This window comes from Bicyclus anynana, chromosome 8, assembly GCF_947172395.1.
Source record: "Bicyclus anynana chromosome 8, ilBicAnyn1.1, whole genome shotgun sequence".
Classification (NCBI taxonomy): domain Eukaryota; kingdom Metazoa; phylum Arthropoda; class Insecta; order Lepidoptera; family Nymphalidae; genus Bicyclus; species Bicyclus anynana.
In genome coordinates this window covers 10,453,365-10,478,576 of record NC_069090.1, presented here as the reverse complement: position 1 = coordinate 10,478,576, position 25,212 = coordinate 10,453,365, and the positions used below count along the sequence as shown (strand labels likewise).

The following is a 25,212-nucleotide window of genomic DNA, read 5'->3' as shown; positions in this document are numbered from 1 at the left end:
GGTAACTAGGTAGGTACCCATGAACGTGGGGTAAGCACGGAAAGTCCGATTGCATTCCCGATTGAAATTCCCAATAAATTTGTAAGTTATTTAATCGTGTCCATAGACACGTAGCTACATAGTGCTACGAAATATATATTTATTGTATCACTTAATATAATTGCAATGTAAAACGTACTAGTGTGAATCATCCTCGGTTGACTATATAATCTGATAGATACCGAGTTAGCAAATAACCTAGCAGACCCTGCGTAACATGTTTGATTTGGTGAAAAAAATACTATACTAGAAGGTGTAGCGTAAATCCACCTCTATAATAAACTGCTACAGAAATTGTTTTTCAAATGAAAATTAAAACATTCACATCGTAGTTAAAAAAGAGATTATAATTAATAATGAAAACTATAATAAAAAGTAGACATAATATCACGCATACATCCTTTTCCATAGTGCGTAGTTATATACATTTTGCTAAGGCACTGATAATCTTATTCTCTAATTACTAATTTAATAAAAATAAACCATAGACAGATCCATAAATTACAAAATTTTTTTTGGAATCTTAGTGGAATGATGAGTGAAAATATGATACATAATTTATTGTAAATAGGAGCTAAATCATTTTAAAATTACCTAAGGACTAATGCAATATCACATATTCGCTTGCCAACTTAATTATTACAAAACATATAATATAATTAATGACTTTTCAATGTCTTACATCACACTAAGTATACTTAATTTAAGAAACGAAATATGAAGGAAGTATACTTAATTTAAGAACTAAAATATGAAGGTTATTTTGCAATGCCAAACTAAGAACACAAATTACGTAAGTGAAAAGATCTTATGATCATTAAATATATTCAGTGATCTTAATGATAAGAAGCTCATTTATTTGCAATGATCCTATATGAAACTCATCTATAAAAAACTAAATTCAAATCTGTACAGCCAAATGACGCCAATATCCGTAGTAGGTATCGCCAATAACACAAGTTCCTATTCAATGCAAACCTATTTAACCTTTTTTTTTCTTCATAATTGCCTTATAAGGAAATATGGCAAACATGTAAGTAATCGTACTCGTAATCGTAATACAATTTATAACTGCCGAACGGCTGAATAAAAATTAATGGCAAATAGATAGACAGATTTTTATCTTAAGATACAAAAGGAACTGGATCTACGCGAAAAGCGGGTTAAACGTGGGATGTTGCTAGGACTATAATATTTTCTATAGAATATACTATGGTATATATAATACTAGCCGACGCCCGCGGATTCACTAAAATAGGTAAAAGAACTCGATTCAGCTGATATAGAGATTACCTACAAAACTTTGCTTTATAATATTACTATAGGATATAAGGAAAAAACATTTGATTGTTTGTTTGCGTTGAATAGGCTCTAAAGGTGCTGCTAGATTTGAGAATTCACTTGAAACAGAGCATCGAGCATTCGCCGTTTTATATTTATCGAACTGAACAACGAGCCGAGCCAAGCATAGAGCCAAATATTGCTACGAACATCATGAAAATTCTAGCGAACGCTCTATTCGATATTTCCGTACCACGCAAATCTGCTTGCTAGAATGCTCGCTAAAATGCTTTCGTATTTTTCTGTGATGTAACATTCGCACGAATGCTCATTACAAGTGAATGCTCATGTCTAACAGCACCTTAAAACTAATGGACCTATTGATTTTTTTTTTCATCAATTGCAAGCTTTATTATTAGGGAGTAACATAGACATAAGAAATGCACAAAAGGTCGGACAATGAAACAACGGGATTCTGCTAATTAGTTCCAAACAAACAGATCCAAATAAATCTCTGATTACAAACAAGTTCGTAGGTACGATTAAAAATGACGTAACTTTGATTTCGAGTGGTAGGTATATTGTATTACGCTTTTGGCGATAATTCAGAGCGTTAACTGCAATACAATAAATACGAGTACAGTCGAAAGCAGTGTTCACTGGCGGACGCAATGATTGCATCAAGAACTACGTAAGCTGGCTACTCTGTAACATGCAACTGTTTACAAATGTTTTATATTTTTAACCGACTTCCAAATAGGAGGTTCTATGTTCGGTTTTCTGCTTTATAGTTTAAAGACAAGCGCATCCGTGTGACCTATCCGGAACTTTGATAACTTTCCTTGCGTAGTATTAGACTGAAAGTGATCCAGAATTTATCAAAAAAGACATTCCATAATTTCATATTTTACTAAAATTTTCCAGCAGAGCAGAACACAAATACAAAAAATCAACTATCATAATCATTACAGCCATTTTTTAGAGTTGTATGTATATTTTTAAACTAAACCAACTATGCTTCATCTAGATATGTATAGTTTTAACAGATTTAGGGATTAAATAGATGAGGTTCTCTTATTTCAAAACTAGACTACGAAATACGGACGGAACATAACAAGAAACGGTTGGATGAAGCTGAAATGAGTCGTTGCCCATGGCAACAAGCTGTTCAGTTAATGAGGTACGCAGCTGGTTGCCATGCGCTTGTTGACCGATTTAGCTTGCCACGTTAATTAGCATTAAGCTGGCTACATACAATCAAGTACATCATCAAGTCTACAGTGCGCTTAGGCATTAGAAAATGACAAAATTATCAAAACATGGCTATGGTTTCGATATTATTTTAGTTGTTCACTTTTATATCCTTACATTCCAGCTGCAGACTTGGTAGTACAATTATTGATCGTGAGTGGCTGGTGTTAGATAGGGACGAAGTAAGCACTAACTTGAGTGTAAATTAAAGAAAACTTAGTCAATTCGCAACATACACATAGTAATTTTTAGTTTAGTCAACTTAAATTAGTTACATTTCTAATTAATTAATTCTATCACTAACACAATAGTAAGCTTCAACCGATTAATCTAAATTCTTTCAGGTATTTAGTTTTTCATATTTAGTGCGTAATTGATTTATTTTGCTATTATCCACGAAAATTTGACGAATCCTCGAATACTCGTAGATGAGGTCTTGAATTCGTCGGTTTTTCGCGAAAAATAGAAGAAATAAACCAATTACTTGCTATTCATAATGAGCTTCCGAAAAGGTGCTACTATCAATATTCTACATATTCACTTACTAGTTATAAACACAGCGTAACAGTTTTCATGTAACCACGTTGCTTAGGTCTTAAAACCGAAATACACAGTTTCAATGTTTCACTTTTCAATACAGTCATAGTTATAGTAAATATATTACCTAGTCATGGCGAAACAAATTGTACTAATTACCGAAAATTTCCTAATAACGGTAACTATGTACTAAATACTACCTAAGGCTGTTAATGTATTTCATGAGGTTGAACACCATTATGACGCCCATGATGTCAGTGTAGCCTTCGTGGTTCGAGTTGGGTGACGAGTTGCAGAGGTTACTCCGACAATAGCAGTATCTGAAATAAATACATTCATGTTGAATATTATAGTAAATTCAGTTTGTATATAAAAAAGAATACTGTACTAGGTACGAAAATACAGAATCATAACTTAGAATCAATAAGTAAAGTTGCGGTTTAAATTTCACATTTTTATATCTAATTTTAATGGAAATCCTTTTTTTGTTTGTTACACGTATTTACGTCAGATATTTAATACTCCTTATTTTTTAGTTTGCTTAACTGACAATAATCACTGAGCATATTATATAAATAAAGTAGTATAGACAACGACAACTGCAAGATTCTACTGAATTTAATTAGCAATTAATACATTTATTACAAAAAAAATAATTAGGATATCAGGCAAATATTACAGGCTTACTTATACGAAAGAAAATTATATTGGAAATACAAAACATAAACACGAGTTTTTATAACTTCAATTTAATTTTATACTACTACCGAATATACCAAGTAACGGTGTCTTGGCTATTTTAAATTCAGGCCATACGAGTATAAGCGCTGTTAAAGCTTGTAAGCTAGTTATATTTTTAATTTCGACTTTCAACCCTTCGTTCGACCAGACACTTCCCTTTCACTTTAACCTATATTGCGCGTACGAGGAACTTGTTTCTCTGTATCGATATTAATAATAAACCCCACTTTTTATGTCTGACCTTGGACTTTCAATTTCAAACAGTCGTTGTCGATGCGAATAAGAAGCGGTTATATTAAGTAGGTATGACACTCGTAAAATAAACAAACTTAAAATTGGTTTCTTAGTAGTAACAGCAACCTTTTTTATTTTGATTTATGATCATTGAATAATGCATTTATTATGCTATTCTTCACGGAAAATCGTCGAATTTAAGCGGCAACCTCAGATCCGGCAAAGATCATTTATTTACGTGTCATTGTAAAACCGGAGCATCCTTAAGAGATGTTTACTCTACAATATATTTGGAAAGTCAATGAACACGTAGAGAGGATGAATGAAAGGATACCAATATAAGAATTCATAAGCGAATAGAAATTTGGAAGGTAAAGGCCAATGTAAACATTCCTAAACCAAATCGAAAACATTGTCACTAAAAGCCAGGTTAAGAGTACCCTAAACCGACGAGCTTGTATGAAAGAATTGATGAGAATGGAAGAAAAAAGGGAGATGTACAAGAATCGTAGCAAGTGGAGAACGTAGTCTTTGCCTATCCCTACGGAAATGAGGTGTGATAATATGTATGTATGTACTCGTTTGTATAAGATTTGCAATTGAACATTGTAGAATAAACATGTCCTTGACATTTAAAAGTTATTCATGCATTTATATATTAGTTGATCATCGTCTGTTGAGCATAAGCTCCTCTTAGAATATATTTGTTGAAATGTAATGTTTATATTTACTTAGTAGGTGTTGTTCGTTCTCCCTTGTCATCTACTTCCGAACAGCCTTCTTCGTAAGGCTCCAAGATTTCCATCTTTGGAGACCATTTGCCATTCTTATAATCGTGGTACTCGTTTTTCTGATTTGCACAATCCAGTAGGACGCCCGTTATTCTCACTGAAATAAAAAGAAAGTTTTAAAAGTAATTTCAGAATTCTTTAATTATATTTTTTGGTAATTAAAAATTTTAATTGATAATAACTAATTCGAGCTCTAATAACTTTACTGGTTTTTTTAAAAAAAACGGGTTCATTATTGGTGTTTTTTTTATATAATAACCTATTCCATATTCAAGTGGAAAGAAGTTATAAATTGCGTTAAAAATTAAGATTGCTGCAGTAAAAATTCAAGTTACCAAAATCAGATCTAAATTGCTAAAATAAAAAGCCGTTAACATTAGTATTTGTTCATAGAAACAACATGACAGGTATATTACCTACACTTATCTCAATTCAGATTTAAAATTACTATAGTTAAATACATTAAAATTTATTTCGATAAATATAAATAATAGCTATTTGCCTTGACCAACATCTGATACAACAAGTTTGACGTCGCAGACAATTTTTGCTTGGCCTTTGTTAAGATTATTTTCACTTGTCTTAACCATCGAGATAATAATATATCATCAGATATAATGACTTTTAGTTTGATGTAATATCAAACTAAAATTCATCAAATGTTTACAAACTGACTTCTGAGATTGATTCTTCTGAACACGAAATTAAATCAAATTGATTGATTTAAGATCTTTTGAAAGTTAATTTAAGTTGAGCAATGATTGATAGTAAATAGATTCTAAACCGACTAGAAGAGCTGACAAGGATTTCAGCAGATGATCCTTAAAAAATAAAAATGTTACAATTTTATTGTTTGTCTCATACTGCCGCGGTGGCTATCGTATCGTTAAAGTCTAAAAAGATATATAAAGATATAATAGCATTCTTGAGTCAAAGAGGCTTCTTTTTGACTCTTTTCTTTGTTTTCTCGTCCAATTTTTTAAAATTAAATTATAAAATATCACGAAATCTTTATGAATCTACTCGAAAGCCAAACTCAATGTTTGACAAATAAACGACACGCCACGTTAAATATTGCATGTTATTAATTATATTATTTGCATTTGGCCTTGTCTTACCATTGCCCTTGTTTGTTTGGCATCAACACGTTCTGACTGTCTTGAAAAAATATTATCAGACTTGTATTTGAGATATAATTATTTAATTTTGTGTTTAGGTGATTCATTTGTCTAGTTCTATAAATACTAGATCAGGTTTTTCCATTTTATAGGAAGCTATTGTGTGTAAGTTTGTAAGTTGTGTGTAAGTTTGTAAGTAAGTAGGTGTGATAATGAAATTATTATAGTATTAGAATTTAATAATTTTCACCCAAAGCTTTTGATATATCATATGGTAGGAGTAACAATAGTACAATTATATCATCGCGTTTCATACGAGTAGGTACTTTGTTTACTTACTCACACATATATATTGTTTGTTTGTTGACACTAACCATTTTATACTTATATTTTACTTAAATTTGGATTAAGTTTAACCTTCTTAATTTACCCATATGCTTTTAAAATTCTGGATAAACTTACCCCCATTCTGTATGTCGAGATGAAACTCCTGTTTCATACACATTGTAGAAAATGGGCAGTCCACGATAAATCTCTCGGTATAGTCGAAGTGGACGCAGAGATTTTTTGTTGTGTTGTAGTACTGGCCAAGGGGCGGATTGATGAGGCACTGGTAACATTGTAGCGAGGAGACCCCTGAAAATAAATAAATAGAAATGTTAAAGGTAATAGAGCTCTTGGTGACAGACTCGACTGGGAAAGTTCTACTGCCATAATTATTTCTGCCGCTAAGCAACATTACAGTGTTCTAGTCTAAAGGATGCTGGTGTAATACAGATATGTAAAGCTTAACACACATATCTCATGATAAAGGGTGCAGGAACAATATGAGACATGTTCCTAGCATATCTTGCGAATATGTTATGTTATCTTAAGTAGATGTGATGTTACATTATAGGTTTTCCACTTGACATCAGTAGGCTAATTCACTAACTTTGGCGTTTGTTAGTTGACATATACGAAATTGAGATTTTATGTAACAAATGTTATCCGGTGCCTACTGGTCACGCTTTGTGGATATCCTACAATAGGTTAATGAAACTTCTCAGTTAATTTAATGTTTATTTCAATACTTTTTTAATGAAGACCAATTAGTGAATAGGCCAGCTGGTTGGTGGACTTGTTCTGTCAAGTATTACTTTGTTTTTTTCCGATTTGCCATGATAATGATAATTACGATTACGTCAAGGAAAAAAAACATCTGCGAGCAGTTCGGTCAAAACAATATTTAAACTTTGTTTTCGATTTTTCAAGGTTTTTAACAAATTAGTAATTTTAATTTTGGATTCTATTGTTTGAGAATTTAATTGTTTTGTTACAAATATTACGTAATCCAGTGTATTGTATCCATATAAAAATACTTTATAGGGTTTAGTGCTATAGATAGGTATGTCTATAGTGATGTAAGTAGCGTGGTAAAATTAACCACGAACATCTTAGGACATTCCTTGTTTTAACTAGAGATATTGCTTACAATTAATGAGTTACAAGTGATTACATAAAGCTCTAAATGCTTAGTTGATCCAATGTGGTAAATTATATGGATAGCCTATATAGATTCGGATCTGGAATCGAGGTCGGGATATGAAAGATAGAGTGTTATCTTCCAAAAAAATTGTCAGTATCAGTCCGAAGTCAATAAGTTATGGTGACACCTTGTGCATCGGAGAGCATGGTAATTCGGAAACCCTCTCAGAAGCAGCGTGGGAACTGTTAAGGAGGGGAATCTGGTGGTAGCCCGCTACAGGGTCAGACCTGTTAGCCTCCTAGGAGGTCTGGCCCTGATCACCAAAAATATCTTTTATTTCGTCAAGCTAGAAACTTGTGTTTCGTAACAGTGTATTACTAAACAGACCGTATTCGACATTGAATTCAACGTGGTATCAAGCGGCGCGAGAAAGGTCATTCAAAATGAGCCCTGAGAGAATTAGAACTTAAAGGAAACAGCTGTTGTAATTATTTAAGTTTTTACATGACCATATTATAACAACTAAACGTTATTACAAAGATACGTGTATATTATACTATCTAGTTCAAAACTATTTAATTCCTCATTATCAATCTATATTCGGCTCACTGCTGAGCTCAAGTGTCCTCTCAGAATGAGAGTGGTTAGGTTATAGTCCACCATGCTGGCCCAATGCGGATTGGCAGACTTTACACACGCACAGAATTAAGAAAATTCTGGTATGCAGGTTTCCTAACGATGTTTTTTCCTGCACCGTTTGAAACACGTAATATTTAATTTCTTAAAATGCACACAAGTGAAAATTTGGAGGTGGATGCCCCAGACCGGATTCGATTCCACACCTTCCGGAATCGGAGGCAGAGGTCATATCCACTTGGCTATCACGGCTCTCAAAAACTATTCAACTATGAAAATATAATTATTATGAATGTTTTCGTTGTAACTTGTGAATGAACAATATATAAATTTTAATTGTGTATAACTATTTACGTTATGATATTCAATCCTGTCCATTGTTTTGTCACGATGAGTCACTTCTTCAACGCCCACACTTGTTCACATTACGCATGCGTCGGTGCACGACCGCTATTCGAATCTTGACTCCGGAGTTTTTTTTTAAAAATTTCATCATAATATTCCGTGTCATTGAATGTAGTTTGAGAAGATTTGACTAATATGCATACATTTTTGAAATAAGCTCGTATTATTTTCTTACTTATACTAAGTACTTATTGTCATCCAATTTCAAGGTGGTCGTGCCTCGGATTTGGTTGTTAAATAATGTCTCTTATAATTGAAACGTTAATATTACTCGCGTTAATAACTCACTCTATGAATATTGATGTAGATTATTTTATTGATCAAGATGATACGTCGGATACGCCGCACGCTGTAACTAATTCATCGGATGCTCGTAGAACATTGGAAAACCACCATTTAACTAAAGCCAATGTCTCTAGCAGTAAAAGTTTGTTTAATGATTTAAAAAAAGCTGACGATGAGGTGGAAGATGAAATGATATTATCGTATAACGTTGCACCACACCTTGGATTAACAGTTGCAGCAAAAGAAAAAATTAAATTATCAGTAGGCGGCAATCATACAAATCTTTTAACAACAAAATGTAAACAAATTTCTACCCAGTCTACTTTGTCGTTAAATTTAAACTCATTTGATGAATATGATTACAAATACAGCAATGATACAGATGAAATTGGTTCACTACTATTACGACAACAAATTGTAGAAGAAAAGTTGGCAAGTCCTCCAAACAAAACTGAAACTGACACTCCGTTCGGAAAATTTTATAATTTGGAACCTGCCGTAAATCAAGACATCAATATTATTTATAACAGACAAACATTTAATAACACTTGGTATGTTCCACAAGATTTTCCGTGTTGGGAATTGCCTATCTTGTATGGAGAATTAGGATCGAAAAAGAAAAAGGAAAACATTTTTCTCATTCATGGGGGAAATTTGGTTAACGTAAAAGAAACCACGATTGAAAAACTAACTAACTATAAACCAGTGGAACCGCCGATATCGCGTGTTGTTAATAAATGGTGTGAAGTTGAACCATGTTACGGCGACCATACCCTTTGTTTATTTCCGAAGATAGTTATCTCAAATATATGCGATAAGGAGTACAAAGTGCACGTGCCAAGTATTTTAGACCAAGCTGCAGTAGTAAACACAATTAATACTATGCGAAATCATATCGCAAATGGCGTATCAAAGAGGTACTCCCATCTACCTTCTGCTGCAAACATGAAACAAATAACATATGATTATGATTTAGAAGAAATGGCTCAAGCGTGGTTACGCCAATGCCTGCCAGGTTCAGCTCCGTGTTCGGCTCTCGATGAAAATTTAGTAGCTCACTTAGAGTGTACTAAATACGCAAAATACTGTTGTCCGAAAAATTCAAAGAGTTTTTTTAAATGGTAATTTGAGGTCATATATTCTCGACTTCTTGATTTCATTAGATTTTTCATCACATTAAATTCTATTTTCTTTCTTTCTCAGTACACCCCGGCCTGAATGCTACGTATATCCAATTATTGGTTGCATCCACATTTGGTTTTCTAGTGCAGGAAAACATTTAACTGAGCGAGATGTTCGATGTGGTCGAAGTACGGTATCCACTTTCAATACAGTCCAATTAATTTGGGCCAAAACAACTAAAATTGGCTGCGCGTACGGTGAAAGATCCAATGGTGATATCAGAGTTGTTTGTAATTTTTCACCGGGTGCTCCATTCTATCTGGAGACCAAATTATATTGTGGCCTATTAGCGCACAAAGACATTGAATACATCCGTAATAATGAAAATATAACAGATCTTGAATATTTAGCATCGTTAGGAATAAAATGGCGCACTATAATAAAGTTCTCTTCGAGAACTGCTTCACCTGCTGCGGCTAGCAAAAGTATTGTACGTGCTACAGTTGCAAGTACCAAGTCTCACTGGGGTGTGGATAGCTTAACTAAACTGTATAAAGAAGATTGGGTGCGGAAACAAATAAGGGATTGGAGTAACGGTACGAAAAGTATGACTGCTCGTTTAGTTGCCAAATACACGTTCGTTGACGAAACTCAGTCTAGATGTGATTCTGAAGAATCAATATATGCAATAGGAAGTCCAGGATCTATGTGTGTAGAGAAAGGGAGGACATATCATGGACTGTGTTATAATTTTAAAGATCCCACGCCTGGTTATAGACTTATTGCTATAGTTGCGTCTATTGTTTTGTTCTCGTTAATTTTATACGATTTATTTAGTGGCGTTGTAAGACAAACAAGTATGTAAAAACATCGGTTGAAACAAATCTCAATCTCTACTTCTTTTATTGGTACGAGTAATATAAAGTTAATACGGTTGTAAGGGGGCAATATGTGGATTTACTGAACCGATTTTGAAAGTTCTTTAACCAATAGAAAGCCACATTTTCTGTTAGTATCTTAAGCCATATTTTATCCCCGTATTTCCATTGGAACGGGAATTACGTTAGCGTCTGTTAGTAGTAAATAAATTCAAATACAATCATACTAATAAACGCGAAAGTTTGTACGGATGTTTAAATGTTTGGATGTTTTGATGTTAGTTACTCTATAACGCCGCTACTACTAAAGCGATTTAGCTGAAATTTGAAATGGAAATAGATTTTACTCTGGATTAACACATAGGCTACTTTTTATCCCGAAAAAATCCATGGTTTCCCGAGATTTGCAAAAACTGATGATTTTGATGATATGAATGTTTGTTACTCTTTCACGCCTCAACTACTGAACCGAATTAACTGAAATTTGGTATTGAGATAAATTATAGCATGGATTTACACATAGACTACTTTTTATCCCGGAAAATCCATGATTTCCCAGGTATTTGTGAAAAACTAAATTCCACGCGGACGAAGTCGCGGGCGTCCGCTAGTTTACTATAAATGAGTCATTTTACAACACCATCTTTATCATTTTTAATGAGTGATTGGAATTTTCATCTGCAAACAGTTTGAAACGTTATCATACGTGATTCATTGCTGCTGCGTAATTTGTTCACGATTCACGGTTACCGACTTCATTATTTGCATGTGAATGCATGAAAAATCAAAATGATCTTACAAATGCAAAAGGCTCCTATGCACATACCAACTACTTGCGTTACTGAATTTATTCCTCATCTGAAACTTTATCTCAATTAGTTATTTAATTGCTTTAAAATGTATGTACTTTACGAGTTCACTCGACTGATACCGAGGGACAATATTTATGCAATTTTTAATATGCAATAATACTGTTATGCAAGTTTTATTCTGTAATTACTACTAGTAATTGATAACTGTTACCTACTATTAATGAATGTGAAAGTGATTAAGTAAACGCGTCCAAGTCGATTTATCTGATTGGGAGGTAAGACGTCTTAAACAGACATATACATACGCGTATAGCACCCCACTTTTTATTAAGTCTTAAAAAGCTAACATCTGAAATTCTCGAAACCAATTAGATATGTAACATGCCTACAAAATCACCGCAAAAAGTGATCTGAATTTAGCGACTCCACTGAGCGCACACATGCTCAATTTTGTATTTACTTACATTATATATTTATGTAAATATAGTTTTAACATTTAGTAAACACACAACGAAACATTGTAGAAAATATTTATGTATTATGTGCTTAAATACCTTCATTCGACTAAATGAAATTAAGACAATTATGCACATTTGTCTGCCTCAATTTTGAGGCTCCCTATCTCTAGTATAAATATCGTTGCTCGAAACTTAATCAAAAAGCCTATGTCCGTCACAATGCTGACATCATCCGCATCGCTATGTCTCGTCTAGAGTCACTGCAACATCACTATGACGTCACTATTCACTCCTGCATGCTGTTACAGCGTATTATTAGTTTCTTTGTAATTAGTACCTACTAACCTAATCAACCTGAAGTAAAAGAGCTCATTATAATACGTTACGCACGATATGTTACAACATAAACAAGTTTTTCGCCAAGTAAAGGGTAGTTAGGTACCTAATACATATTGCAGTTTACGGTCTTGTTTGATAAAGTAAATAACCAGTATGTTGTATAGTAAACGTTATCTATGTCCATAAATAATGTTGAAATGTTTGTCAGTAAATTCCAAAATATAACAAAAAGTAAAAAATCCTATTTGCTCTTATGTCTTTCTGTTGTTTAGTAGTAAAAAGTAATTACAATTACAACAGAAAATCGGTTACAAACAGAAGGAAATGGCATAACTCTGTTTTTGTTTTGTTCAAACCACTCCATTGCAAAAAAATTACTCCAATCCGATCCGTATCTCCAGTGATTGGCGCATTAGCGATTAGTGTAACAACTCACAACTCTTCAGCCATAGATGACATGACTTCAGCGATAACGAAAATTATCCTAAAACGATGTAATCAGCCTTAATATAATTTACTAGCTGACGCCGCACTGTTTTACCCGCGTGGTTCCTGCTCCCGTAGGAATACGGGGAAATTATAAAGCCTTCCTCGATCAATGGGCTATCTACCACTGAAAGATTTTTTAAAATCGGACCAGTAGTTCCTGAGATTAGCGCGTTCAAACAAACAAACTCTTCAGCTTTATAATATTAGTATAGATTATTTTAATTTTAATGTTACTTGTTGATCAAACGCTAACTCACCCTTTCACATGTATGCGTGGTAGCGGAAGGTTTAAGAAAGCTTTCCTCCACGACGCATAGAGCGCGATATTCCTTTTATTGTAGAAAATATTTAAAAAAAAATACCTGTAATAATAAATGACAAAAGGCCCGCCACGGCCAGTAGGTATTGCTCCATGGCTGCAGTAGCCGCCCGCGCGGTGTTTGATCCAGTTTACGTTTGCGTAATTGACATTGAGTCAGCAGGTTTCCTGTTCCATTGGCTGTGCCCTAAAGGTGTCGCTGTCATCGAGACTGCAAAAAAATATTATACAACTGTAATAAATTTAAACGAGCTATCTCATCCATATATCGCGTACGATGCAAACGGGTTTGGAGATTTGGATACAATTTTGTATTTAAAAGATTAAAGGCCGGTTTCACCACTTTCAGTGGGCCTAACTTGGACAAAAATCAACCAATACGACTACAACGAAAATGAAGAAGATGACGATCTCTTACGTCCCAACGAATGAAATTTCATGAAATTTAAGTTGTTGGTCGCATGCTAAGCGTACTGTTGACTATCGGATTGTCTAAACGTAAGTTATGTCACTTTGTATCGAACTTTAGGTCTAGAGACACAAAGACATAACATGTAAATAACTGGTCCTATTTTTTTAAGAATAACAGACACTAGTAATTAGTTTCTGTTATTCTTCTTCATCTCCCCTAGTTTTTTTAAGAATTTAATACACCTTGTAAATCACTGCTATAATTTTACGAAGAAGAAAAATTTTAAATAATTTAAGCCTTATTAACTAATCAACAGTGTCATATTAATGATAATTTCAAATGATTTTTTAAATCTTCTAATTTGAAAGCTAAGTTAGCATTTTTACAATTTTAACGGTGAAATGAGGTTGAAACTTTAATAGAGTCAGGTATAAAAATAATGAGTATCAAATGATAATAAATTACATTTCAATTAATTGCAATGTACTATTACAAAATAGAAACTTATACGTAGCTTTTATGATGTAAGTTAATAGGTTTATAGATACATATTTCCAAGGTCCGATACATACCTACACGTAAATATGGTTAGTAAATCTTGTGTGTAAACTGCATAATGAGATATATATCTAACACGTGTACAACTCTGTTCTTATATCTCAAAATTTTAGATACAAAAGGTACTTTCTGCGGTACCTACTATCAACAACAAACACAACCAGAACAACCATTACGTTGATGAACTCATAATGACTGTTAAAGTTTAAAGCCCTTTCTCATTAAAGTTTTACAGCCAATAGACTTTTATTGTCGACGGTTTACGGGTATAATACCGTATTATTGTTAAAGATAGGTAGAAATATTAAATGCTAGCATACAACCGTTACTTCGTCCGTCCACCTCCTTAATCCAGCCCTCTCGCAAAATCAGGTCTTATCGCACGTCTACTATAAACTACCTCCCTGCCAAATTTCATCTTTCTAAGTCAAGCCGTTTTCGATATTTCGTGTTTTTGTGACTTTTCGCTTAAATATCACGTGAATAAAGTGACCAATAAAAGATTAAGGTTAATTATTGGATAGTTAGTTAACGATAAGTATTAAAGTAAAATTACTAATTGGTTATATACTCGTAAGTAGGTACGTCACTATATTACATATATACACTATATTGGGTACCAAATTGGAAATTTACCTATTAGGTAACATTAATTAGGTAAATACTAAATTCCAAACAAATATTGTTTAATTTGCATGGAGAATAAAATTATGATATTGTATCTAAGTGAGATCTGCTGTGTAGTTATGTCGAAATATTTGAGGTCAAGGATGTAATCGTACAAAGAAAATGTACACGTATTTGTATAACAAAATTGTCCTGTTATTACAAAATGTATACTGAACTTCATATGGGTTCAGTACCTACTAATTTTTCAAGGATGTGGTTTACAAAAGTGGCACAATGCAATATTATATTATCACACTGCCTGTAATAAATAGCCTGTGCCTTTTGTCTAACACTGTGATATAAAATGCATAATCATACTTAAGATTAATGTAACAAACACATTAATTATATAGGTTACTTACTTATAAGTATAGACTCGTATATTACTTATCACTAATCTATACTAATATTATTTATAATTTTACTATAGATTAGCGTTGCGTTTGTTTGTTTCTTTGGTTAAACGCGCTAATCTCAGGAACTACTGGAACGATTTGAAAAATTCTTACAGTGTTAGATAGCCCATTTATCGAGGAGGCTATAGGTTATATATTATCACGCTATGACCAATAGGAGCGGAGCACCAATGTTTCAAAATCGGGGGATTTTTTTCCTATTGAGAGCTTACGCTGCGTGGGCTGCGTAAACAGTTAAAGTTTCGCAAAAATCATGTATGACAGAATTGTTCCCCTTTAAAAGTTCTGAATAAAAATCTACGACAGTTCCCTCGGGATTTGTGAAAAACTGAAATCCACGCGGACAAAGTTGCGGGCGTCGTCTAGTATATATAAATACTTGTGCCCCACTAGGTGGAGCGGCGACTTTCGGAAGGTGGCTGATCGATTGAATGCAAAAAGCCAAATAGAGAGGGCTGGCGCTGCTTAAAACAGGTATATGTCCAGTAGTGGATGCCTAATGGCTGATGATGATGATCATGAATGATGATGATAAATCTTTTTAAAAACAATTTAGAAGGATTCAGCCGTGAATTGCTAGAATTATGTATATTTCCGGCCACCTACAATAGTTTTCCATCAACAATGGTTAATTTATGAAATATTTAACACCTGTGTTTGAATTTAATCACTAGCAAATTTAAATAAATACATATTCTAAGAATAATCACGTGAAAATATATTATTACCAGAAACATGAGTAATTCGGTCAATTAACTTAACTTTAAATTCATCACAGTTTCGCGAATAAGTATGAATAATTAGAGGAAATAGGATAACGCAGTGTTTACCCGTATATTGTATTATGTCAGAAAAATGCTTAACATTTTATGAATAAAAATAACTTAAATAAACATTTATTTCTGTCATTTAAATAATTTTGACAATAAATGACAACCATTTATAATTAACAGAAACACAAAAATAAATATTTACTTTATGAGTAATACTGGCTGACTTTAGTGCATTTGCCTTAAAAAAAACCTTGGTGTGTGTACTTCGCTATCTGTGCAAAAAAATTACAAGCGTATCAAAATGTCATCATATGGAAAACAGGCAAAGATGCAAATTCATTTTCAGAAAGTGTGTTTCCTCGCAAATGTGTTATAAAACGTCGTATGACATACGTGCGCTTTGATATTTACAGCCTATGCTTCTTGACTAAAGCAATATCGCCTCGGCTGTAATTTTCAAATTACTGCACTTTTAACATAATGTACTATGTATACGGACGAAAACATAGCAACAGGCAACGCTTTTTGCGAGACTATCGACCTCTACTCGTACCTTTGCGGCAAAGACGAGGTTACCGATGTTTTGCCGCAAAGCTGGATGTTAAGGTAGACGTTATCCATTACAGCCGCGAGGGCGTCAAGACTGATACACTCAGCTCACAAACCCCACCCGAACGCTGCTTAAATCCGAGATCAGACTCCAAAAGGTGACGCTTTCGTTTGTATTCGGTACGTCCAGTTCTGTCCGGAGAGATACCCACTTCATCATAAAGCCCTCAGACTATAAAAAATATTATAAAGAGGTAAAGTTTGTGGTGTTGTAGAGGCGATTTGGAAAATTCTTTTACCACTAGAAAGCCACGTTATTTGTGAGTATCATAGGCTATAATAATTTAAACCCGTATTCTCAAGGAAACGGATACTACGCGGGTAAACCGCAGGGCGTCGGCTAGTACATAATTATAATTTAAAAATTATATAGACAGTTGAGGACAAAGATGACATCCGAGATCTAATCCTTTTTGAGATATTTCGTATGACTTACAAAAAGGTTTTCTTCAGTTAGCCTTCATTCGCACGAGAGCTTTTTTAACGGACGTCAAAAAAGCGTTCAAATACGCTAGCGTTTTTAAAACACGATGCTATTTTTCGAACAGTGTTGCATTTTCAATTTTGGCCGTTGTAAATAGACCTTCATTTAACTTTATACTAAGTATATTTGAATGCGTTTTTAACGTCTGTTAAAAAAACTCGTGCGAATGAGGGCTTATGTTAGCATACCTATTTAGTGTATCTTGCTAAATAAAGAAAAAAACTTGTTGAATAAAGAATTTTATTGTTTTGTATAGTAACTATTTGATCTTAAATGATAAATCAGGTTTCTCGATGGCCTTCATAGTCCACGTCGCTAAACAATAGACATAAGTAGGTATAAGTAGGTACTCGAAATATACTATTTAAGTATACGTGGGTGCACTAGTAGTGGGTTTTCTATGATTTATGGCATTGGATTGGAAAAACGTCATACGTTACAACACACATTTAATGTATTTTGAATTTTTATGTAAATAGCAATATAATTTGTCGGACAAGTTAAAATTATGAATAAAACACTAAAGACTAAGAAAAATAACAAACCTGTGAAGGCCTTTGTCATTTTATAAAGACTAGCCAACGCCGCGCGGTTTCACCCGCGTCGTTTCCGTTCCGGTGAGAATACGGAGATAAAATATTGTCTATGACATGTACAAATAGCGTGGCTTTATAGAATTTTTAGGTTCATTAGATCCAGACAATTACCCCTACGATATCACAAACTTTACCTCTTCATAATATTAGTATAGATATAGATGACAGCCTATGCTTCTACTTTATATAAGTAGCAGTAAGTATGGAGGATCATAGTAGCTTTAGGAGGAAATAGTAATTTTGTTTTTATTATCTTATACTAACAAACACATACTAACGAGTATAAGAGAGCAATCTCGCTAAAATTCAAAAACATATGAGATATATTTTATTTGTATTTTTGTAATACTTTTATAACCCTTGTGTTGCCGATAAACTAAAGCATTTATCAGTTTTCTTTTACTGTCTGCTTTCAGTTTTTGGGCGAGAACTCTATTGAAGCGATCATAAACCTAAATGTTCACGCTTGTGTTGCGTTTCTAAAAAGTATGTCAACAATACCATTTGTGGACTTAATCCGGCGTCGATGTTACATAATATGTGTTAGTAATTAATGCGACACTGACACTGGTTGCAATCTTAGGAATATATTATAATTATATTGAAATTGTGACAGATACTTAGCATAATATTGCTTTTGCGTAATTACTTGTATATAATCTTTCTATATCTCTACTATAATAGGAACTGATCTGTTCCTATCTACATTTATATATATATATGACGAGTAATTACTAAAGATAGATAGTAAATTATCTGCATCAATACTCAATACATATAAATAATAAAATTGAAGGGTCTATCTGCGATTTTAAAATAACTATGTTTTCTCAAGTTCCCATAGCAATTACACGATACTAAAACACAATCAAGCTTTTAAAAGTTTTTGTCTCTCTGTTTGTCCTGGCTAATCCCTGGAACGGCTGAACCGATTTTAACGGTAGTTTCATTAGAAGATAGAGGTTATTGAGTAACATATATGCTACTTTCCTGAAAAAATATATGGATCCCGTGGAATTTGTGTAAAACAGCATTTCACGTGGACAAAGTTGCGGACGTCCGCTAGTTTCCAATAAAAATGCTAAAAGTTTGTTACATTTTCTACGTGGATAATTTAGGATCTGAACCTTTGAAATCTGCTACCTTCTAATGCCACCATAGTCTAAACTCCCTATTTGGATACTGCACTTAATTATATGTAAGGAACATTGTCTGACTTTCAGCCTTCATAAAATGTGGTATGTCAGGCTCTTTTTCTTGTTTTTTAATTATACTAGCCGACGCCCCGTGGTTTCACCTACGTTGTTGCCTTTCCTGTGGGAATACGGGGATAAAATAGTAATCTCAAAACAATATATTTTTTCAATCTAGTAGAACGATAATGAACAATTTAAGACCATTTAAAAAAAGTGTCACCTAGCCTCATGTTATTCCGATAAACGCACGTGTCGCGCATGATACGTGGAAAACAGAAAACCCACGCGAAAGAAGTTGGAATTACGGATGTGGAAATTACTTCATGATAAATTGCATTTTAAATAAAAAGTGAATCCGGTTCTTACGTATACCTTACCTATTGATGATTGAATTAATTAAAACAATAATAAACAAATAATAAAACACTGACATGATAGTATTATAAATAAAATTACCCCCTTAAATTATTGTGACCAAGTGCTTATTTTTTGATATACCTACCTAACCAAGTTGAGACCAGTGGCACAGTGGCCTTAAAATGTGATGTGTGTGTGATATGTGTGATGATGTGAATGTGATATAGGCCAAATTTTGTATTAACAATTTCAGCAAGTAAACTTAAAGACTTTTGTAATTACATATTTGCTTTCTTATGCTCAATCATATTCACTTGCTTATTATCTGTATTTATAGAGTTAAATATGATCTCGTTACAACCTGTGCTAATATGACGTCATGCAAATCGCTATTGATAAATTACCATAATTAATAATTATTACCTTTTTTCTAACATACTAGTATATTACTTCAACAAACGTATAGAAGCTTTAAAATGCATTAAAATGCATTAAAATAAAAATGTCTTTGAAAATTGCTAAGAAACATTATATAGATGGCTTGTATAACTTTTAAGACACCGATATTAACCGAGTTTAATGTTGATTTTTATGGGTTTCTAGCCATATTGCTTAATGACTAATATCGACAATCGTAATATTAATATAACGTTTTATCTTAAACTGTCACTTGTAATAATTACCTTTAACATTTATAGCTACGTATTAATAGATTGAATTTGTCACAACCGCACTATTTATAACACATATTTACACGTATAACAAGCAAACTGTATCGACTTTGAGTCCATATCATTGAAGGAGCGAGCGAACGCGTGCCTTGGTGCGTAGAGAAGTCTTTACTAACGACCGGCGCCGGCGCAGGCGGCTCGCGATCTTGCAAGGATTTGTGTCATTCTACGTAACATGCGGTGTACTTGACCGCTCTGAAAAGAAACAATTCTAATCTTGCGAAGTTCACAAAACAAGACGTTTTTGTACTCGTAGCTGGTGATACGATTATCTCGTCAACAAAATTCCAGATATGTCACCAAAGAATGGATGTTTAGTAAACCGGTTGAATCTTTTAAACGTCTATGTGAACGCGAGCAAAATAACAGATGAGAATGACTTTGTCTTGCGTTATTGCGTCGACCTTCAGAGCAATGAAAGTCCGATAACCTTAATCCACACAGCTACCCTTGGCCATGTGAATATACTTGTGATCTCCGTTGATGATGTTAAGAAATTCGTAATTATTATAATATAAAATAGACGTGATTGTGGATCTGACCTCTGCCTTCGATCCGGAGGGTGTAGGTTCGAATCCGGTCCGGGGCATGCACCTCCAACTTTTCAGTTATGTGCATTTTAAGAAACTAAATATCACCTCTCAAACGGTGAATAAAAAATCGTAAGGAAACCTGCATATCTGAGAATTTTCTTGATTCTCTACGTGTGTAAAGTCTGCCAATCCACATTGGGCCAGCGTGGTGGACTAAGGCCTAACCCCTCTCATTCTGAGAGGAGACTCGTGCTCAATAGTGAGCTTAATATCTGTTGAAAATGATGATGATAATGACATAGGTATGTGCCTGCCAAGGTAGTATATATTTTTATCGTGTAAGTAGCGAAAACGTACTTTTATTGCAGTAGTCTACCGCTGCATCAGGGAAGCTGGTTCCAGAAGTTCAGTACTTACGGTATATTCAAAAAATAACTAGTAAAACATAAACTAAACCTGTCATCCAAGTCATTGGGATTTCCATATAATTTTGAGGACGAGACATATTCGAAAAATTATCAAATGTTTTATTTTTATCCAGTTTGATCGTGTCGGGCCCAACAGGCATTTTGAGACCCATTAGACGCATTATCAATCTTTTTTTTTTCAAACGACGGCAAAAAATAGTAATTTATACATTATTGGCATTAATGGAAATGAAAGAATTTTGTTTATATATTTAATCACGTTCAAAACCGGCTAAGTTTTTCGTCTTAATACTCCATTATTCTACGTGTTCATCTGTAGATCTGCTGAGTTGTATTTTATAGCTATAATCATGTTATACTGATCATTTATTAAGCATGATTAAGCCGTGATAGCCCAGTGGATATGACCTCTGCCTCCGATTCCGGAGGGTGTGGGTTCGAATCCGGTCCGGGGCATGCACCTCCAACTTTTCAGTTGTGCATTTTAAGAAATTAAATATCACGTTTCTCAATCGGTGAAGGAAAACATCGTGAGGAAACCTGCATACCAGAGAATTATCTTAATTCTCTGCGTGTGTGAAGTCTGCCAATCCGCATTGGGCCAGCGTAGTGGACTACTGGCCTAACCCTTCTCATTCTGAGAGGAGACTCGAGCTCAGCAATGAGCCGAATATGGGTTGATGACGACTGATCATTAGGTATCGTATTATCGTTCAGGATGTCACCAGTAGGTATATCTTCCCGGAAACAACTATAATTTACCAGTTGACTTAAGATCTCTGGAGGCGTACAGACGTATATGTACTGTGTTTCGCTATAAGATACTTTGTCATTATTCTCGTTAGTAATTACGATAAGTAATAAACAAAATCATGCTTCTAAATCAACATCAATTAGCCACACTGTTCTACTTTGATACTATTTGTATGTTCAGGTATTAATTTTTCATTGACGGAACTTTCAAAGGGAAGGTTAATTTTAACTGAGAAGGTCATCTTCTCGTAAGGCAATCTTCTTGAAACTTTTTATCTCTGAAATATTCAAGGTTTTTTTTTTTACTAAATTGTGAGAAGTTAATTACCTACAATCGTATGAGAAATCAAAAGTCTCACGGATCAAAATGCAATGAAAACCTACAAAATAGATAAAATCGGGGGGGAAAAAATCATAGGTTTTAATATCTTCTATCCTTACTAATGTTATGATTGCTGAAATTTGTTTGTGTGTTTGTTACGCTTTGTTACGTATAACCGTTTCTACAGGGATATGATAATGAAAAGAACATAAGGTTCTTTATTGGGTGTACTCTTCTATAACAATACCCCCAAGACTGTGATGGACCTGCCAATGCATAACTTTAAGCAATGTGGTAAAAACATTTACTTAGTCGAGGTTACTACACCATTGATGAGTTCCTCAATGATAGGAGGCCATTGGATTAGCTTCCACCTTCACACAAGAACTAAAACTATAAGAAATTGTAATATTGTTATCAATTGTAAATTATAATACAATATGATTTTTTTAAAAGTCTGTTTTTAGAAAGAAACTGTTGAGTTTCTGCCGGTTCTTCTCATCAGAACCTTCCTTCCGAACCGGTGGTAGAATCTTTACAAATAGTCTACTGACGTTGCAAAAGTGGCAGTTAACTGAGACTACTTGAAATAAATGAATTTTGAATTTTTTGAATGTTCAGTAAAATGTTACTGATCCCGAGGGATTGGAACAGAAAGTTCCATTCGGGAGCGATAACGCGGGCGTATGATAGTACTAGTAATTAACATTTTCTACACACGTTATAATTAATCAGATCCTTCAATCTAGCATGTCCTACAATAAATTATTGTGTAAATGTGAAAGTGCGGACGCTTATCATTCATCACATTGGCGACCAACACCGTATCGATGCGTGTATAGCATCCTTAAGGAGGCGGCGAGGGTTACATTCAATTTGGCATGTGATCCATATTGCAACTAATTGTGACTGCAATACGCATCTGTAATGACAAATGACGCTTCCGTTACCTCATTCGCATCATTGTTTCCGCGATTACTTAATGCTTGAGCAAGCGTGACGTGAGATCTTTTCATAATTTTATTAGCCGTGTTTGCCGAAACTGCCATGCCTTCGCGAAATTTGACCCGCTCTACAAAATTTCGTAAATGGATTTGGCATACCTACTGGTGTTCAAGCGTGTTACTGTTCTCACAACAATTAGTATTTGTTAAACGGTTAGTGTCCTAACCGATGGACATCTACTTTTTTCCGTTTTACACCACTTACTAGTATGCTTATGTGATGTCTATCCTGTAGATATTGTCATTGCTTTCCTGTATGTGATGTCTTGTCTATAGGTTATGCCTTTAGAATTTAGATATTACCTTTCCTATATATCTTTAGTTGCAAAGAACTTTATTGCTTAGTATAGGTTTATTAACAAAAACGCCTTTTAAACCGTCAACGAGTATCACATCACAGATAATTTTACGTATTTCTGTGATAAGCATCATTCCTACATATTTATAATTTACATTTACATAAAAGTCTTTTTAGAGTTCAACGTTCTTATGTGTATATTCAAATGTTTATTATAAGAATCTATTTAAAACTAGACTCACAAACTTCGTTATATGTATAAGGATTGCGCCTTGTCTAAGGTATCAACAGTTACGTAATTTATGTAATGTTTTTAGGTGTTACATCTACTACAATGAAACGGGTGATCAGTCCTAAGTGTTTATTATTCCTGTGGGATAAGACACAGGTTCACTGGTGTCCTGACAGTGTATCCACCTCAATCCTGTCCTGGTTTACTGGAGATATTGTGATGTGTGGCATAATTTCGAAATAAACGCATTTTTCTTTCTTTCTCAAACCTTCCTGTGACCTTCCTGAACCAAAAAAATCCCTTTAGTGAGTTTCCTCAGATCTGCTTCACTTACCTCCTTCCTAATAGATCCTTACCTAATAGCTTCTATCTTACCAGCTCGTACATGGGTCACTCTGCAATAAAGTGATATCTGATCTCCCCCTCGCCACAGCCTGAACATGAATGTAGAGGTGTCTTAAGCAGTGTTCAATTGTGAAGCACGGTACCAGTGCTACAGGTTTATGGTGGGCGACCACATATCAACATCGTATAAAGAAACTTTATCTTTACTGTAAAATTAAAAATGCGTTTGATGCGATGCGTCCGATACGTACGATGTGGATCAGTGGACGCCTGTACGTAGAGCCGTTTATTTATTGTTATAGACAACAACTATATTTAAACCTGAATTATTATTAAACCTGGATTTTCTATTGTTGCAGCTGACAGACATTGTAAATGCGATGTCATCGCGAGGCGAGCTACCACTGGAGCTTGCGTTGCGTGGCCGCAGTGCGTCCATCGCGACCACCCTCCTGCAGCATTCAGCGGACGCGGACGCGCGTGGACCACGCGGCAGAACGTTGTTGCATAGAGCAGTAGACGCTAGAGATGCATTCTCGGCGAAGTTCTTGGTCGAAAACGGCGCAGACCCAAGTCTGACAACCAAGTAAATGATAAAATATATCCAGAATAATATATGAATTTAAACCAGCGATATTTTATACTACTTATAGATATGTTACGTACCTACAAGATCACCGCAAAAAGTGATCCGAATTTAGCTACTCCACAGAGCGCAATTTGGTGTTTACTTACATTATATATTTATGGATATATAAAGTTTTTACACTTCCTGAACACACAACTCGACATTGTAGACAATATTTAGGTATTATTTTACTATGCGACTAAATAAAATTAATACAATCAGCCACCTTTCTGCTCCTCAGTATCGACGCATTATGGACATATTTATAGAATAAAATCTTTGAATTAAACTAAATTAAAATTGTTTTTCGAAACCTTTATATATGTAAGTATGTATACCTACATGAAAGTTTCGTACTGTTCGTATTAAAAAATAAAGAAAACTGACTTTATACTCTAATTAACACGCTTAAAGAGAAAAGTAATTTTAATAAACGTTAACGTAAGTAAAATGTAGTAGGGACGTGTACTTCGACTCAAAATTATAAAAATTTGATTTACTTTTTTATATTTTATGCATATTTAAATAGAACAATATAAAAATTGAATTACAATCCAAAATATTTATAGTTTACAAAGCAAATACATTTTCCGTTCATATACATATATGCATTGTAGCTGAAATTTTATCTATACTAGTATGATAAAGCTGAAGAGTTTGTTTGT

General features: G+C 34.0%; 3 protein-coding genes across 6 annotated transcripts in view; 2 read left to right on the top strand and 1 right to left on the bottom strand.

Moving 5' to 3' along the window:
• The window catches only part of LOC112050000 (rabankyrin-5), a 72,993-nt gene that overhangs the window by 24,974 nt on the left and 22,807 nt on the right, over window positions 1–25,212 (top strand). For all 4 annotated transcript variants that reach the window (XM_052883135.1, XM_052883134.1, XM_052883136.1 and 1 more), the window contains exon 6: window positions 24,279–24,505. In XM_052883135.1, coding sequence (XP_052739095.1) covers window positions 24,279–24,505 — 227 coding nt within the window. The remainder of the gene's footprint in view (window positions 1–24,278; window positions 24,506–25,212) is intronic.
• Window positions 366–20,152, bottom strand: LOC112050005 (uncharacterized). The gene is made up of 5 exons (XM_024088114.2): window positions 19,957–20,152; window positions 13,247–13,414; window positions 6,455–6,628; window positions 4,815–4,971; window positions 366–3,428 (listed from the first exon to the last, which is right to left on the bottom strand). The coding sequence occupies exons 2-5, from the start codon at window positions 13,296–13,298 to the stop codon at window positions 3,305–3,307; spliced, it is 507 nt and encodes a 168-aa protein (XP_023943882.1). The 5' UTR covers window positions 13,299–13,414; window positions 19,957–20,152; the 3' UTR covers window positions 366–3,304.
• LOC112050008 (uncharacterized) lies at window positions 8,409–10,105 on the top strand. The gene has a single exon (XM_052883138.1). It carries the CDS (start codon window positions 8,742–8,744, stop codon window positions 9,909–9,911), a length of 1,170 nt encoding a protein of 389 aa, XP_052739098.1. The 5' UTR covers window positions 8,409–8,741; the 3' UTR covers window positions 9,912–10,105.

Bases quoted from the DNA above. Each gene is read 5' to 3' on its own strand.
- LOC112050008 (XM_052883138.1), top strand. From the start codon at position 8,742: ATGTCTCTTATAATTGAAACGTTAATATTACTCGCGTTAATAACTCAC.
- LOC112050005 (XM_024088114.2), bottom strand. From the start codon at position 13,298: ATGGAGCAATACCTACTGGCCGTGGCGGGCCTTTTGTCATTTATTATT. The intron at 6,629-13,246 runs GTATTTTTTTTT...ATTTATTTTCAG, and splicing joins TTTGTCATTTATTATTACAG to GGGTCTCCTCGCTACAATGT. The intron at 4,972-6,454 runs GTAAGTTTATCC...TTTTTATTTCAG, and splicing joins TCTCGACATACAGAATGGGG to TGAGAATAACGGGCGTCCTA.